At 41.8% G+C, this 18,758-nt stretch overlaps 1 protein-coding gene across 6 annotated transcripts in view; it reads right to left on the bottom strand.

Moving 5' to 3' along the window:
- The window catches only part of ARFIP1 (ARF interacting protein 1), a 149,927-nt gene extending 134,925 nt beyond the window's left edge, over nucleotides 1-15,002 (bottom strand). For 2 of the 6 annotated variants that reach the window (XM_072621275.1, XM_072621274.1), the window contains exon 1: nucleotides 14,873-15,002. Coding sequence is in view for 2 of the 6 variants with exons in the window: in XM_072621269.1 (XP_072477370.1) it covers nucleotides 7,487-7,567 (81 nt within the window). In the remaining 4 variants the exon portion in view is untranslated. Of the gene's footprint in view, nucleotides 1-7,486; nucleotides 7,722-14,872 lie in introns of those variants that run through there. The other 4 variants (XM_072621270.1, XM_072621273.1, XM_072621269.1 and 1 more) reach the window with 2 other exon arrangements.
- Between the last annotated feature and the right edge of the window lie 3,756 nt (nucleotides 15,003-18,758).

Here is an 18,758-nt window from a genome sequence, read left to right as displayed (position 1 = left end):
AATTCCACAGTTCTTTCTCTGGATGTGGAAGGCGTTTTGCCTCAAGAATCCATTGGGAATGAAACTGTACTATTTTTTACTTCCTCTGTTTTTCTTTTTTTTTTTGCACAAAATGATTAATATGGGAATGTTTTACATGACTCACAAGTATAACCTATATCAGATTGTTTACTATCTCAGGAAGGGGATGGGGGAGGAAGAAGGGATAGAATTTGGAACTCAAAACTTTAAAAAAAACAATGAATGATAAAAATTGTTTTTATATATAATTGGGGAAAAAATAAAATGTTAAAAAATTTTTCACTAGAGACAAACACTATACTTTTAAAAATCATGAGTATAATGTATTTTCCTTTTTTGACTTAGTTACCTGTAATATGTCAACTATGATGAAATTCATAACACATGCTGCAATTATATAAATTATAATTTATACGCATATCCTATTGCTCTTTCTCTAATTACTTCTCTCTCCAGTACACAATTAATCTCAGGTGTTGATGCATTTATTACTATCCTCAATTTGTTTAGTTTTGTTCTGTGCTCACTTATGCTACATTTATTTCTTTTTACTTCAAGGGAGGAAAGAAGTTGAAGAGTATGGCAATGTCAAATGTGGCAGAGGTGTCGAAGAGAGAAAAGACAAAGGAAAAGCTACTAGATAAGACTATAACGAGGTCCTTAGAGAGAGTTGCAGGGAGGATCAAAGCCAAAATAAAATAAGGGTGATAAAGGACTAAAAGCAGAAAACATAGTTTATTCTTCAAAGTACCAACTGAATAGACAAAAAAGAAATTGTACAACAGCTCAAGGCGCTGGCTATGGGGAGTCTTCTTTTGAGAAAGGCACAGTGACTTTTAGTCGATAATCCTCACTTCCTAAGTGAAAGGCAGACCTCTCATCTCCCAAATACCTACGGCACCCAGACCCTGAAGTTTGTAGCAGATCAAAACAATAATTATAAAATTCAACGAGAAACAACAGTAAATGATTTCTTACAAACTAGAACTTCACAAAAAGTCACTCAGAAGCCCATGGACAAAGGGCTCTTCCATCAAAAGGAAGGGTCGGCCAGAACTGAGATGGAACACAAGGCCTTCAAAGCTCCCGGTCTGCTCCTTGGGAAAAGAAAACCCCAAGCTGTACAGCTAGGAAGCAGCCCATAGGGACGTAAGCAAACTGAGTACACCCTACAGCAGTTAGATCTGGTCAGGGGCAGTGAGATCACTAAACCCTAAGGGGCTAGAGATGGCTTGAAGATCAGGCATTCCACACCTCAGAGATAGGGAGAGACTCTAGGAGATAAAGGTCAGCTCAAGAACTCAGAGCATTACCAACCCAAGAATTCAGCAGGGGGCAAAACCTGGCCAGGACTCAAAGTCCCAATTCAAGAATTAAAGTTAGAGAAATAAGTAAATCAAAGAAAATACTGACAAGTACCAAAAATAACTACAAATCTATGCTTGTTCAAAATGACTTCAGAAACTCCACAATAACAGCAAAACAGAAACTAAAGGGGGGGGGGGGGGCGGAAGAATCTGAATTTTTACAAGGCCCACATAAATACCTACAAGAAATGAGGCGAGAATTTAAAAATGAAATAAAAAGTCTGGAGGAAAGAACTGGAAGATTTAAGCACCTGAGAAAATGGTAAGTTCTTAAAAACGCTTCTTGGTTAAGACAGTTTCCAATGAAAAACTACATGGGGCTGAGTCACACTGAGTTAGAAGATTACATGACATACAACTTGCTGCTGCACAATACGGTTTATTTTTTATCCGAATATAAACAGGGAACCACCAGATCCTAGATTTAGAGCTCGAAGGAACCTCAGGATTCCTGTATTCCAACCCCCTCATTTTACAAATGTAGATCAGAGGCCCAAAGAAGGGAAGTGACTCACCCAAGACTCAAAGTCAGGGCTGACTCCAATTCCATGGTTCTTTCCATGGTATCCCACTGCCTCAGGTCCTGGAGTCTATACAACTCACATCAGAAATGAGGAAAATGAGGCTCAAAGAGATGAACTGAATGGTTCAAGGTCACCAGGTAAGACATGGCAGATTAATGTATAATGTATAATAATGTATAATAAAACACTGTCATCTGCTGTCTCACCTGGGCTTCTCTAAGTATTAGTATATCCCACATAATACTGCCTCAACTAAAACCTTGGTTGCCCTCTTCTCTTCCCCCTGCCCTGACCTCTACAAATTCCTTAAGAGAAGGTATTATAAGATTTTTGTCTTTGTGTCTCCAACACTTGGCACAGTTAGCCCATAAGTATTTATTACACATCTATTACTGCCAGGCATTGCTAAGCACTGGGGATGCAAAGAAGCTGAAAACAGTCACCATTTAATAGGGGAGACAACATTCAAACAACTATATACAAACAAGATAAATTATACACAAGAATAAATTTGAGACAATCTTAGAGGGAAGGTGCTAGCATTAAGATGGAATGAAAAAGCTTCTTTCACAGAAAATGAGATTTTCAGTTGAGATTTGAAGCCAAGATGTGGAGATGACAAGGGAGAGAATTCCAGAGATAGGAACAGTCAGAGAAAATGAAGAAGTGGAGTGTCTTGTGCAAGGAAGATAATATCAGCAGATCAGAAAATACATGAAGGGGAGTGAAAGGTAGGAAAGGGCTAAGTCAAACAGATCATTTGAAATGTGATCCAAGAGGTAAAAGGGAATTCCTGGTGTTGACTCAATGTAGAAGGGTGGATATAAGAGACATGACCAGACCTGTAGGGCAGGAAGAGCAGGTGAACCGATGAGTGAAGGACAGACTGCAGTGAGGAGACACTTGAGTGAGACCAACCAGCTGGATGCTACAAGAGTGAGGTGATGAGGTTCTGAATGTCAGAGGAGAGAAGGGGTAATATGTGAGAGACACCAGGAATGTAGAAAAGACAGCACCTAGCAACTGATGAGATCTGTGGAGTGAGAATCAGGAGCCGCGGTGAGGAGCCTGGGTGACTCAGAGGATGAGGGTGGTACCCTAACTGTATTAGGAGAGTGAGGAAGAAGGGGCTTGATAAATCTAAATAAATCAATGGACTCACAATACTGTCATTAATACAATGTAACCAAATTCTACCAAAACATTGTGAAACTAGATTTATATCACTAGACCACGCCTTAGAACTCCTCTAAATTTAAATGTTCCTGTAATTGGTTACACCTAACATTATGTCTCCTGGAATTCATTAGGATATTTGAACCAATATGAATATATTTTCATATAAACAGATATATTTATATACAAATAGATAAATATTTAAACTTGATCCATATTAGTTGGCCTATTCCTAGCATAAGGCAATCAGTCCAGATTTGGGGAGTGACCTTGGATTAACTATTCTCTAGTCCTGCAGAAGTGGTCTTTGTAAAACCGCCTTTCACAACTCTTACTGCTGGTCTTTGCTACCAACTTTGCTGCAAGACCAAATAAGGCAAAGGAATAAAACAGGAAACACTGGCTATCATTCGGTGTGGGGGGACTAGCCCTTCACTCTGATGAAAGCTACTGTAGTCCTTCACTTTTAAAGAGACATCAGCAATAATCATGGAAGCTAGAAATCATGGGACCCAACTGCAAGTAAGCAAGAGGAATAATTTTTTTCTCCTCTTCATTCCAGGCCATTAAACTGGATAATAATCTGAGGTAGGAGGATGAAATATGCCCACAAAAAAACTAAGAAAAAACAGGATAAAGGAATTTTCTTGGTATGATGATGAAGCATGATTAAATAGATGTTTGAAGAATTATAATGTAACAGAATAAAGAATAAAAACCTTCCAAAGAAATTAACAGATACTGTGGCAATTTGGATTTCTCTCCTTCCTCAAATTTATAGTTATGCTCATGCATCACGTTACAATTATTCACTAATTACCTGTCCTACACAATTAAATTTATTACAGTCTTCTACTGCAGCTCATGAATTCATGAGTCTTCTCTCTTCAAACCCTTTAAAGGCAGGCACCATGTCTTATACTTCTTTTCTACTTTCACAGCAACAGCACCAGGCACAACGTAAGCACTTAAATAGCTACTGATTTTTCCCATAACTTTAAGAAGAATTCCATAGCTCCTCCCTCTAAGGAACCATAATGATTTTTACACATACTGAGAGGCTGCATACTGTGGTGGAAAGGGCCCTAGCCTTGGAATCAGGAGACCCAAATTCATCTGCCAAGCTCTGACATTTACTACTTGTGTGACAATGGGCCAGTCGTGTAATCACTGAGCCAGTTTCCTCTCTTTGAGATGGGGATGATAACACTAAATGCTATCCATCCCCCAGGACTGCGTGAAGAAAGCACTTGCTAAATTGTAAAACACTAAAACTAAATTATCATTCTGATGGAAACCAGCAGAGAGTTTTGTTCTCGATAGGTACTTGATAATTTGTTGAATTCAACTCAACAAAATAAACTTAAACATCTAATTCAGAAACTACAGGAATGTCACCTAACAGGTATGCTGTAAAACCAAGTTAATAATTCCTCCTCTTATTCACATTTCTACCTTTATTTCAACTGACTTATTCCCAAAATATTAAAAATATATCACAGAAGAACTAAATTCAACCACAAAACAGAAAAGGAAGAGTTCATTACAAAAAAGAACCCAGCAATTTGTGGCATACAAGAAACACACTAAAAAACTAAGACATATAGTTAAAATGGATAATCACATAAAATGTATTTATACTTCAGGTAAATAAAAAATGCAGAAGCTGCAATCAGAATCTCACAATTTCATACCAAAAAGAGATAATGTCAAGAAGGCAAAAAAGGAAATTTCATTATGTTTAAAGACACCATTGATAAGGAAATGACAACATAAAACAAATAGGACAGTAAGACAAGAATTATAGATGGCTTTGGAACATTCCTCTCTCAGAACCTGAAAAATCTAACAGAAAAATGAATATGATAAATACAGAAAAACACCGTAAGACTTGTATGAACAAATGCAGAGTGAATTAAGCAGAGCCAAGAAAACAATGTATCAATGACAACAAAGCAACTGAAAAGGAATGCTTTGAAATCAATCATCAAGACCAGGCTTGGCCCCAAGGAGAGATGAGGAGAAACTTCTCCCTCCTCCTTGGAAAGGTGGGAGGAACAAAGCAGTGGCACACCACACTGGTTAGTTTCACTAAATTTTTTGACTCTAGGTCAAAATTATCTCCAAATTAATGCTAAGTCATTATTAGCCTTTTCCCCTTCTCTTTGTCTCATGCGCTTAAGGAGTTTTCCAGCGGGTACATAACCTGTGAATTAAATATATGACTATACACATAAAGACTGAGTTAATATCTCATCTGCACACCTGTACTTTTTGGCTTACAAACAGGTGAATCTCCAGATGTGGCTGGACTTGCTGTTTTGCTTGGATTTGTCTGGCATCAAAATCAACTAACTGCTAAAGGAGATCTCCTTTTATGTGAATGCTTGGCAAAAAACACAAGTGGTGCTGAAATTTTTAGCGTGGAAGAACTTTTTTGAATTTCATGCTTTATCTTGGAACAACTATGCTGACATTTGCACTGATGGTATAAAACTAATGGTAAGTAAACTTTCTGGTGTCTCAGTATGAATCAAGGCAGTGGCATCAAACGTAGTAATTGTATTCTTCACTGCCACGTGCTCGAAGTAAAATAATAAAAATAAAATAAATGCCAGTTTCCCTTAAGAATGTCTTTGATGAAGTAGAATCAAAATTATGAACTTTATGAAATCTTGAGCCTTGAATACACTGCTTTTTAACATTCTGGGAGAGAGAAATGGGAAGTGCACATAAAGCCCTTTGGCCACATACCAAGGCATGATGGTTCTCTGGAACAAAAGCATTTGCACGAGTTTAAGCTATGTAAGTTGAACTGCTTTGTTTATGAAACATCTTTTTACTTGAAAGAACTGACATACAAACTCAATGTATTGTTAATCAGACTTGGGTATTTCTATTTGGAAAATAACTTCTCAAAAATAAAGCAAATCTGTCCCTTCAAGGAAAACGATTGACAATATATATATATTTTTTGCCAAAGATAAATTCAAACTTTTGAGGGAAAAATTCCAGCTGTGGAAAACTTATATCTACTACCCTGAGCTTGACAACTTTCCAATACTTAAAGACTTTCCTGATGACATTGGTAGTTATTAACCAATCACAGTTAACTAATTGTTATTAAGTAATCATATTAACAAATATGTCTTTTTGATACTGGATAATGAAATGTATTCTTTGGAAGATCTGCATAATATAAATATTTCCAAATGAACATTGCATGATATTATAAAATCATGCATGGTATAAAAGATCCATTCAAAGGCAAGATAGAACAATGAATTTTAATGTAGCATCTGAGTATGAAAAGTTAATTGATATGGTTTCTGATTCCATATTGCAACTAATTTTTAAGAAATTAACACTGAGTTTTGGTATAGTATCTAAGAAGAATTCCACGATTATCTGAAAGGGCTATTAAAACAGTTTCCTCTTCCATCTATACATCTGTGTGAAGGTGGATTTTCTTTATATATTTCAACCAAAACAACAGAATGTAACAGAATAAAAAGATATGAAAATCCAGCTGTCTTCTATCACGCCAGACATTACAGAGGTTTGCTAAAATGTGAAACAATGACACTTCTCACTAAATTTTGCTTTGGAAAAAATTATTTTTCATAAAAACTGTAACTTGCAATCAGTTTATTGTTTTTAAATGAAAAAAATTAAAGATTTATCAGCTTTACTTTTTAATATGGTAATTAAAAATTATAACCCACGTAAAAAGTTCTTTGGGGTCTTCAATAATTTTTAAGAGAATAAAGAGTACCAGGGAAGAAAGCGTGTTAAAAACAATTAAGACTTTTTCTGTCTAGCCACATACGACAAAAGTAGGGATAATGGGAAGAAGTTGTAAAGAGATATATTTAGTTTGATATAAGAAAACAACATCTTCAAGACTCATATAAAAATGGAAAGGGCAGCTTTGTAAGAGAGTGTGTTATCCCTTGCTAAGAGTCCTCCAAGAAAGGCACATGTGCACTTACAAGGAATGCTGCAGAAATAATTCTTATCCTGATATAATAGATTGCCTAGCCTCTGAAGTCCCCTTCAATTCTGGGGAGTTCTCTCCCCACAGTCAGAAACAAAAGTAAAATTCATCTAAAGGAAGGGACGAGGGCAATAGAAAAAGCAAAGATGATATAAAAAGTGATTAACTGGTCCCTAAATAGATCTCAGCAAAGGGGATGGAGGGCTGGTGTTGGATTCAAATACCATCTCCACGCAGATGATTCTCAGGTTTACTTGTCCAGTCCTAAATTCCCTTCTGACCTCCAATCTTACACCTCTGCCTACCTACTGAACATCCCCAAATGGCTATCTCATACACATCATAAGCTAAACATGCCCTGTTTGGCCTAGAGGCTGATAGGCTACCCGAGCCTTTCTTACCTGTCGTCCAGGTCTTCGGGGATCAGCCGGATAAACGTATTGAGAGAAGAGACTTTCCAGAGTCGAACAAGGGTTAGGCATTATTCAGGGTCTTGGTTACATGTGCAGGGTGAATTCTTCCTCAGGAGAGAGGAATCCTCCTCCCCCCCAAAGGGCAAGGATCGTACAGCAAGAGGATGGGAGCGGGAGAGGGGAGGGACCCTCTGCCCTCTAAGGGCCCCTCAGCACAAAGAGCGCCTTCAGGCTTTCCTGTCCCTACTTAAGCTCTCCCGCCGCGCCGCCCCCGCCCCCCCCCCCCCCCCCCCCCCCCCCCCCCCCCCCCGCATAGTTTGCACGTGAATACCGTGCATGCTCTCAGCCTTTAGCTAGTCAACAACAGGTGTGCTCAGACCCCGGGCCAATCTCAAGGGTGGGATGCTCTCCCCAGCAAGTTTCCCACTGAGAAGAGGCGGAAATGTAAGAGATAGCCCATGTCTCACACCTCAATTCCCAGCTGTTCCCTGGGGGGCCTCATGAGAACTCTGAGGTTTAGAAGTCCTCACCTTTACCTGCCCCTGAGTGTCCACGTGAAAACTGAGCTTACACCCCCAACAATGCCCCAAACTGAATTCATTCTCTTTCCCCTCAAATTCTCCCTTCTAACTTCCTGAGAGTAGTACCATGCTCCCAGTCACCCAGGCTCCTAACCTGGCTGTCGTCTCCAACTCTTCACTCCCATTGCACGTATATAATCAGTTGCCAGTTCTTCTCTTTTCTACCTTCAGAACCTCTCTCAAATATGCCCCTTCTCTTCTCTGACAATGATGCAGCCTCTCCCCTGGCCGACCAGTTTGTCTCCCTGACTCAAGTCTCCACCCCTGCTGCCCTCCAGTCCACTCTCCTCTAAGCTGGAAAATGGTCTCTCCTTCAAGCACAGATCTGACCCATGTCATCCTCTTCTCCCATCCCTATCCCCAAGCCTCACTCTCCCATTCAATCACTCCTTGTAGCTTCCTGTTAGCTACAAGATCAAATATAAAATCCTCTGCCTTTTAAAGTCCTCCATTACCTGTCCTCTTCCTACCTTTCCAGTATTCTTCCTTGTCTTTAAAGTGAGGCCTCTAAGGTTCTTTCCTGCTCCAAATCTATAATCCTTTAATATAATTCTGTTACTAAACAATCATTTCTAAATTTGGATGAATACAGCAAATTTTAAATTTTCATATGTGTACTAGGAAAAAAATGATTAAATATGCTCATACACTATTAAATATCTCATACACTATTAGTGCTACTGACAATGTTATTTTCATGCATTTGGGAGTTACTCATAATAATTAGGTATCTTCCACAATGGTTACATTTATGTAGACTTTTTCTGGCAACTTATCCCTATAACAGGGGTGGAAAAAACTTTAATACTATGATATCATACTCAGAGGAAATCTATAATTAACATTAAATTTCAAATATCAATTTGGATACTTGAATCCTCTAATCTGATATGTAACAAAAGGAAAAATTGACAGAGTGAAACAAAAATTGGTCATCCAAATGACTGCAGCAACTGTTATTAGTAAAATTTTACTAATCGTAAATTGATAAAAGGAAGAATATAATCACTTAGTAATTAGTAATGAAGACTATAAATCATTTAGTTCAGTAATTCCCAACTGTTTTTTCAATACTGTTGGTGCTTATTAATTAGCATTCATGAATTCTATGCCCCAAATTTAAAACATTTTGTTTTAAATAACAAATATATGATAAGAAAGAAAGGCACTGTTAAGTCAAAATTTTTCAAAAATTAAGAATTCCCAATACAGATAAAATTTAAATCCCTGGAAAAAGTCCTATCTATATATCCCAGAAAAGGGGTAAAAACATGCCAGAAATGCTAAAAATGTACTTTCTTAAAGATGTGACAATATTTAAATAAACAAAGCATGAATCAAAAGGTGCAAATGACAATGAGATTTTATCAACGTAACTAACAAAGAGTAAGAATTCCAACAATATTTAAAGTTGCAGTAATTAAAACAAAAAACAGAGAGTCAGCCTTAAATCTTTTCATCTTACCAGTTAATCAGAAACCAAAACTAGAGAAACAAAGATCATATTAAGTTTCTTTCCAAACCTGAATATTTCATTTACTCATTCAACAAATACACACTGAGTTCTAATTACAAGCAAGGTAGAGTTTGGAATATAATAATGTCCAAGACAGTCCTGATTCATTAGCATAAACATTTGTCCCTACAATTAAATCCAAAGCTTCCCTTTTCTGCTGAAATAATTTCTAAATATAGCATTTTAACTTAGAGATATTTATTACATAGTCCTTAGCTGCCATTAGTTCACGGATCCCAAATGTTGTAGACTAAAGGAATGCAAACTTAAAATGAACAAGGCAATTAGAAATCACAGGCCAAGGCCCTTGTAAAAGTCACCTGGCCACGTTCCCTGCCTTCAGGGACAAATGATCTCCATAGACTGAACTAACTCTCATTAACCACACCAATGTCTTATCACCAAGTCAAAAAGTTTATCCACATATTCAACTAAATTCTCTCCTGTTTTTAACTTCCTTTGCGTCTCAAACGACAGAAAAAAAGATCAAATGTATGAAATGTTTTTAGAAGATTGCCTAAAATGAATCATGTATTTATTCTCTTAGCCTCTATATATCACTAAGATTAAAAAAAAAAAATCTGAAAGCTTTTAATGCTTCCCCATAGAACCTAGTTCCTATCCCTTTAATTCCCTTAATCAATTTCCTAAAAATTTCCTCTAGCTTCTCAGCAAAATGTTGATAATTGATAAACTAACTATAAGTAAATTAGACTCACTTCTAAAAAATCATATGAGAATAGACAAATGTCCTCTTCAAGATAATAATTTGGCTGCACACATATTCCACAGATGGTAACATTGTTCAAAATATAGTTAGAGCCATTTCTTCTTTTGACATCGAGTTCTGATCCTGCAATACATTTCTTTGAATATTCAAAGACAGCTAATCTTCACCTCTTTGACTTTAGAAAAAAGCAAAGTATAGTTAAGTGGGTGATCAAGCTGTTAATACTGTTTTAAGTTTAAAAAAACAGAGAAAGGGTGACTATAATGGAGAAAAACTGATAATCCCATGTACCTCATAAACAGGTTTTGAAGGCAATTCCAAAAGAGGAATTTCCAAAATACTTTGAGTAGCACCACTGTAATAATTCAAATGTGTACAGATCCCAGGGTGTCTACTCTGATGAACACAATATTCATCTAGATATATAAATTCTAGCATACTTGTTAAATTTTTTTTTAATCTAACTCTTTAGAGTCATACTGTGAAATCAGGAATTGACATCTCATTTTTTACTCTTGAGCATTGTCAATTAGGACTAAATCAATAGCGGTGGGAGACTCTGTTAGGACATAGAGAAAAGAAAAAATAAAGAGCCTGAAGGAGAAGGGGAAAGGAACAGGGAGAGATACAGGAAGGAGGGATAGAAATATGGGAGAAAGAGGATTTTGTTGGACATGTGGATGATGGCTACAAAAAAAACTGTCATGTTAATTATTGACATCCAAGTCACAGATCGCTTAGATAAGCTATAAAAAACACATAAAAAATTATTTATGGATCTTTATATCTCAATTTTGAGTCAGCTTTTTCTGCTCAGGTTGGTCAGTTATATAGCTCTCTGACTACATACAGTCCTGTCAGTTCTTCCACCCATAACATTATACCCCATGCATCCCCAAGAGTTTTTCCATTGTTTTTTTAAGTACTCTTTGAATTCATCAAGATCATTCCGAATTCTTCCTTAAAATTCAAGCTCCTACAAATCTATTACACATATTTTCCATTCCCTCGTACCCAAATCACCAATAAAAATGTTGCTTGGACCTTAGACTAATCCTTGGGACACTTCATGGCACTCTCCCAACTTTATAGTTTTATAACTAATTTTGGGTGTGGCCAACCGTAGAGTGAAGATGGTCCTCTGCGAATTTCTTGATGAAAAAACACTTTTAAAAAAGAAAAGGGTCTTAAAACTCATCTAGTCCTTATCTCTTCAATTCAAGAATATGGGATATTGCCTATGGGAGACTCATCTCCTAAGGCAGCATACTTGAGAAATGTCATGTTGTTGGATGGTTCTTCCTTCGGATTGGTTGTAGTCTATCTGGAGCTTCCACCTCACACAATCTAAATGTAATTTCTCTTCCACATGATTATCAAAGTCCATGATCATGAGACAGCCAGATGGTGTGGATTGAATGTGGAGCTGGAGGTCAAGTAAAATTGGGTTCAAAGCTTACATATGACAATTACTAACTGTGTAACCATGCTTAAGTCATTTCAACTCTGAGTCTCAGTTGATTCTATTTGCAAAATGAAGATAAAATATGTGTAACGTTTACATCACAAGGTTATTGAAGCTCAAATGAGATATCAAATATAAAATCCTGTGAAGTCACTGATGGGATTAACCAGCATTTATTAAATGCCTTCTCAGTGCCAGGCAATGTTCTGAGTGCTGGAGATACAAAGAAAGGAAATTTTTTTAAAATCCCTGTTCTCAAGGAGCTCGTGCTAACTGTCTAATGAGAGAGACAACATACAAACAATTATGTACTAACAAGATATACATAGGATAAGCTGGAGATAATTTTGGAAGGATGGCACTGGCATTCAGGGGAATTAGAAAGGCTTCTTGCAAAAGGTAGAAGCCAGGAGGTGGAGAGAGAAGAGAAAGTCAGTTAAAAGTAAAGGAGTTGGGAAATGGAATGTTTTGTGCAAGAAACAGCAAAAAGGTCAGTGTCGCTGGATCAAAGAGAACATGGAGCATGTGGAGGGGAGAAAGATGTATGAAGCCTAGAAAGGAGGGAAAATGCCAGGTTATGATGGGCTTTAAAAGTCAAACAAAGGATTTTATATTTAGTCTTGGACATAACAGGTAATCATCAGAATTGACTGAATAGGGAGGGGCAAGAGGTAGGAGCTGAATAGGTCAGTCCTGAACTTTAGGGAGCTTTATGAAGAGCAGTTTGACAACCTAGTGAAGGATGGATTGGAGAGGGGGTTGGGGGAGGAGGAGGCTGGGAGAACAACCTGCTGGCCAAATGTGAGGTGTAAAGACATCATGTCCTCCAGTTTTTTCTTTTCCAAGTTCAGCATACCCATTTCCCTTGGTACAATCTCCTTTGACATGGTTTCAAATCCCTTCATCATCCCAGTCATTTAAAATTCAGCACACAGAACTGAATATGGTACTTGGGTATCATCTAACTGGTGCAGAGTACAGTAGGACTATCACTTCCCTTGTTCTGGACACTATACTCTATTAATGCAATTGATATGCAGTAGATCTGCAAGTTGCCACATTACACTGCTGATTACTGAGCTTCCAAGTCAAAAAATCCCTATGTACTTGTGATTCTCTTTTATTCTATCCTTGTACATCTGATTTTTTTTAACAGAAGTGTTTGCATCTTTATTAAAAACTGTATGAGACAGAAGAAAAACATTTCATAGCAATCCCTTCCTCTTTGTTTTTGTCACTTATGATTGAAGAAGAAAATTAAATTGGCCTGACCAGATGTTTCACAAAGTTGGCAGGAGCAGACAGAATTATTCTGTTTCTGGGTTAAAAGGTCTGGTTGCTCATAACAGAAGATAAGTTTCCAAAGCAAAACATTTCAAATTTCACCTTTTTGAACTCATTCGTTTATTTAATAAGTATATGTTAAGCATCTCTCATCTGCTAATTACTATGATGGGTGGCGGAGGAGAGAGAGATCCTTTTTTTTTTTTTTACATCAGTGCCTGCCCTCCAGGAGCTTACATTTTCCTCAAAACACCGAACTCAATACACCAGAGTTAGCACTAAAACTCAGTTGACCAGAAAACCCATCAAACACCAAATGGAAAACGTGCAGAATAGTAAGAAAGCGGGTCAAAATGCGATGCCCAAGCTTCCAAGAACATTCTGTTAACCTTCTCTAGCAAAGCAGTGCTTCCTCAATCTGGAACCACAAGAAGTCCCACAAGGGGAAATGGAAGCAGGAAGTTAAAACAGCATTTAAACTTTTATCTGAACAGTCACTTACACAAGGTGAGGTCTCAGCAAGTATTCCACAACCAAAAGCAAATTTCCAATCCCTTTAATACATCTCTTCTAGATCTCAAGAGGATTTCTTGCCTGTGGAACCACAGACAGTCATACTTAGAAAGAAACCTCAAAACCACAGACCAGGAACTAAAAAGCAAACTGACAAATTTCTTTTTTTATGAAGGTTAGTAAAATTTGGGCGTTAGGGTTATCAAAGATCTCCGTATTTCACTCTCTTCGGTTCAAAAGAGGCCAAAAATAAGTCTCGGTCAGAACCAGACAGTATAGCAAACAGCTACATCAAAGAAAAATTAAGGCTTCCGAAAAAGAGGAGAAAAAACAACTTTTAGAGAGACTTCCAGGTAACACCTGCCCCAGCCCGATTCGAGCCGTGAGAGTGGCGACCTTTAAGCACAAGCGCCTGGCTGAATGTAACTAACACCAGCTCACGGGGCTAGGGATGACATTGACGCGTTGAAATTAACTAATGGAATGAAACTGAACTGAATGAAGGAAATCAACGCTAATGAAATTGAAGCTCGCTCACACCTACACAGGCTTCTGCAAGAAAACTCATCCCTCTGCAATGAGTGGAAGGGCAGTTTTAAACACGAGTGGAACTCACAGAAAAGGGGGAGGGGAGGGTGTACTAGGAGTTTTAGAAACGGTCCGGAAGGGACCAGGACTGAAGGTCCAGGATCAAAGGTTTTCAGAGCACAAAGGCTGGATGAAGGAAGTCATTTTTTTAAAAGTGAAAGGAAAGGAGTGCCTAGAACTGCAGGCAGAACTAAACTTGTTCCCGGGTAGTTAAAAAGGGGCGAGCGGGGTCAGGAGCAAAGGAAAGCCCGGAGAAGCCCCAACCCCTGGGGGCACCGGCGGGGAACGTCGGGCACGGGCCGGGCACTGACCGGCTTGTCCCGCAGCGCCTGCCACCTTGGAGACGCATCCCCGACGTCTCCCGCAACCCAACCCGGGGCGCGGAGCAGACGGGATCAAGTTGCACCCACTTTCCCCCGAGTTTGGGAGCCAGCAAGGAAGCCCCGAGACCAGCCCCCTCTCCCCCGCAGCTCCCGGCCGCGCGTCACGGACCTGGCCGGGGCCGGAGGGGGCCCGGGCTTCTCGAGGACACGACGTGTCCCCCGCCCGCCCCCGCCGCTGACCACGCCCCCGGAGCAGGGGCCGCCGCCACCGCGGCTCTCCCTATCCCCGGGTGCCCTGCCCGCGGGCGGACCGCAAAGGAAAGGTGCGGGGCTGCAGCGGCCGCGGCCCGGCCCGGTTCCTCCTCCTCACGCACCTTGAGCCCGGGGGGAGGGGGACGGGGGTCCCCGAGCCACCAGCACAGCTCTCTGCCTCTCCTAGGGTCGGTCCCCCTAAGTCCCGAAGAGCCGGACCCGGAGCCGCGGAGCCGGAAGTGAGGAGACCGGAAGCCACGTTGCCCCTGGCCCTAGCCCTAGCTGGCCTATCTTTCGGGTTCGGCCTGGCCCCGCCAGAGTCCCGATAGTGGCCACGCCTCTCGAGCCGGGAGCCCCGCCCACTGCCTCTTCCCTCCGCCCAGGCCTCCCTCTCCTCCCCCCCTGCCCGTTCTCCCCCATCCCCGCTGGAGGCTCCGCCCACTTCTCCGCCTTTCCTTCCATCCCCCAAGTCTCCCGGCAACGGAGGCCCCGCCCACTCCTCCTTCCTCCCCCTCCCGCCCCTGCGGAGCGACCGCGGCGGCCTTAGCAACCACATCCGGGGACTCGCTGGCTGTTGCTCGGGCGGGGCGCTGGCTCTCCTCCCGCCCGCCCGCTGGATGGGAGGGAGACCTCGCAGCAGAGCCGGAGCCTGGGCTGGGCCGAGAGCTGCTGGGCGGGGGGTGGGGCGGAAAGGAGGCCACCCCTCCCCCGCCCGGGACCCCTCCTCCCGAAGCTTCGGCGCCTTGAGCATGGTGACCCAGCTTGTCTATATCCAGTCGAACTTTGAACCCATGCCCTCTGACCCCGGAGGAACATTTATGAAGCACTTTCTGTGTACTAATCTACACTAACCTTCCATCTCCTTTCCTGAATCTGGAGTTGTAATCCTGCCTCGGATTTCCCCATCTGTAAAGGGGGGATAATCACAGCATCTATCTCCCCGCCTCATCCTGCTCTGTTGCTTGCAGCCTGGGTCACCTTGGGCAGGTGAACTCACCCCCCGAGTGTCCTCATCCCCTCAGGAGGCTCAGATGGAAGGACAGACAGCTTTGCCCGCGGTGTTCCACGGAGGTGGGGAAGTGTGGACAGTTACCAAGGAAGTACAAAGTCTATACAAGGACACTGTGGTGGGGGGGCCAGGAGCTGGGCGTGGACCCTGCGAATAATGGTGGGGGCCACCTAGGCAGAGGTCTGGTCTGACCCACCAGAGAGTGGGCTGCAGGACAACGGCATGCCGGAAGCCTGGCCAAGCAGGCCTCTGTGGTCCTAGGAGGCAAGAAGGACCCGCCAGAGCTTCTGGAGACATGCCGTCAGACCTGGGCCTTGGGCTAGGCCCAAGCGTGGAAGACGTGTGGAGATGTGTCTCCTGGAGACATGCCGTCAGACCTGGGCCTTGGGCTAGGCCCAAGCGTGGAAGACGTGTGGAGATGTGTCTCCTGGAGACATGCCGTCAGACCTGGGCCCTGGGCTAGGCCCAAGCGTGGAAGACGTGTGGAGATGTGTCTCCTGGAGACATGCCGTCAGACCTGGGCCTTGGGCTAGGCCCAAGCGTGGAAGATGTGTGGAGATGTGTCTCCTGGAGACATGCCGTCAGACCTGGGCCCTGGGCTAGGCCCAAGCGTGGAAGACGTGTGGAGATGTGTCTCCTGGAGACATGCCGTCAGACCTGGGCCCTGGGCTAGGCCCAAGCGTGGAAGACGTGTGGAGATGTGTCTCCTGGAGACATGCCGTCAGACCTGGGCCCTGGGCTAGGCCCAAGCGTGGAAGACGTGTGGAGATGTGTCTCCTGGAGACATGCCGTCAGACCTGGGCCCTGGGCTAGGCCCAAGCGTGGAAGACGTGTGGAGATGTGTCTCCTGGAGACATGCCGTCAGACCTGGGCCTTGGGCTAGGCCCAAGCGTGGAAGACGTGTGGAGATGTGTCTCCTGGAGACATGCCGTCAGACCTGGGCCCTGGGCTAGGCCCAAGCGTGGAAGATGTGTGGAGATGTGTCTTCTGGGCTGGCCTTCTGCGAATGACAGCTGTTACCTCAAGTCCTTCACGCATTCACAGCTGGAGAGCTACCTAGGCTCTCTGTCCCAGCCACACTCTTTCCCTTTCATTCCCCTTTCTACTTTACTGATCTCTTCATTCTAGATCACTTTGGGCAGTGGAATGAGCCCAGGATTTGGAGTCAGGGCCAGAAATTTGGGGCTCAGATCCCCAGCTCTGCCAGTCACAGGTTCTCCCAGCCTAAGTTTCTTCATCTGCAAAATGAGGAGATTGGATTCTATGACCTCTAAGGTCTCTTCCAGCTATAACTATAGGGTTCTGTGCCTACCAGAATATCTGTTGTATCTCTTCTCTCAAAGCTGTGGCTGGGGTATAGCAAGAGAAATTCCAGGCCTTACAAAAAACAGATAATAGGCAAGCGCAACTCTCCTAGTCGGTAGGGTTCGAGGTTCTTCCTGCTTGCATGTTTTAGTTTTATGACTTTCCTTTTCAGGGATGCTCTTGATGTCTATTTTAAGCTGATTTTACTTTTATAAAAATATAGGGAGGCTAGGGTGAGTGCGTATAGTGTGATTTGTTCCACTCCAGTCCCCCTTGCATTGGGTCCATCATCCTTCTAGGGAAAGGACTCTTAAATTCTCTCTCATCATCACTCCTTTCATCTCTCATAAAGGGTAGCTGCTAAAAGTCTACCTGTAAATTTCCATAGTCAAGCCATATCCTAGTGCGATTGTTAAATTCTCTCACATTCTGTGAAGAATTCTAGATGACCAAAAGTGTGTTTAGAGTCTCCTGGATCTAATAACCCTTTTCTGCATTACTGTAGGCTTCCCCTAGAGCAGTAACCCCAAACTCTTGTTTGTGTGAGTAGTACTTCAGGTGGTTCTGTTTTTGAGTAGAAACCTGATGTCACATAAATGCAGGACAGCCTTTACCTACCTGGCAGCAGCAACGTATCTTTCAGTGAATTCTACTGCTGGAAATATTCTGTTAGATTTTGGTTAGAAGACACAAAGATTTTTGTCTCTTGTAGCAAAGGGTATCCCCATCTAAGGATGCTTGCTGTTGAGAGGATATAGAATCAGAGAAGATTTGGAACTGAAACTATTTGTTACTCAAGGATCAAAAATGGTAAACTAATGGCCTAGTGAAAGAGACAAAGTGCCACTTAAAAGGCATATGTGTTCAGTGGGAGAAAGGGGGCTAGAATGAGCAATGGTTAGCTAATGACTGAGTTTGTTTGGTAGTTTAGGGTATACTACTTCTTGTTTCTCAAGTCTGGAGGAATGGGGATGGGAATAGTTAATTTTACTTAGGTTGTTTAGGACGTGGATTTTACTGTTAAAGATGGGTGCCTGAGTACTTTGTACATGCAGGAGGACTTACTTAGCCAGTTATTCGGGCTGATAGCCTTACATCTAATGGACTACTAATATTGACTTTCCACCATGTATTAATGATAACTGCTGCTAGGTAGAACTGCTGCTGGTGATTGCTTTTCCGGACTTATTAATCACCCTTGTGCAACTTGATGTTCTGGGTGATTTGTGAACTTAATCCTACTACCTAGCACTATTCTCCATAAGGATATGCATAGAAATAACTGCCTCCATTGCTACTATCCCAGGGGAAATTAGAATGTTAGTAGACTTGGGGAAAATAAGGGTGACTGCTTTTCATCTGCTGATGGAAAATAGTGAAATCCTCTGCAAGTTCTTGCTGCTACAATTTACCGGTCCCTTTGGGATAGTAACTGCAGCAGTTACTTTTCTTTCAGTCTTAGGGAATAATATTGGACAAACCGATGGGCCTGATCTTAGCTCTGTTCCTACTTAAAGTAATTTTATCTTTTGCCAGGAGGTGGGGTCCAAGCTGCCTGCCCAACAACGAAAAAGAATTCCATTCTGTCCAGTCCATTGGCATTAGTGTTTTGAGGGAGCTGGAGAAGAAACAAAAAGGATGAACTGCTTCCCTAATCTTTGTGCCAAGGAGCTGTAACCTGTGAGGGTTTTTTC

The sequence above is a fragment of the Notamacropus eugenii genome, chromosome 6 (genome assembly GCF_028372415.1).
Source record: "Notamacropus eugenii isolate mMacEug1 chromosome 6, mMacEug1.pri_v2, whole genome shotgun sequence".
Classification (NCBI taxonomy): domain Eukaryota; kingdom Metazoa; phylum Chordata; class Mammalia; order Diprotodontia; family Macropodidae; genus Notamacropus; species Notamacropus eugenii.
This window is presented reverse-complemented; position numbering and strand designations above follow the sequence as displayed.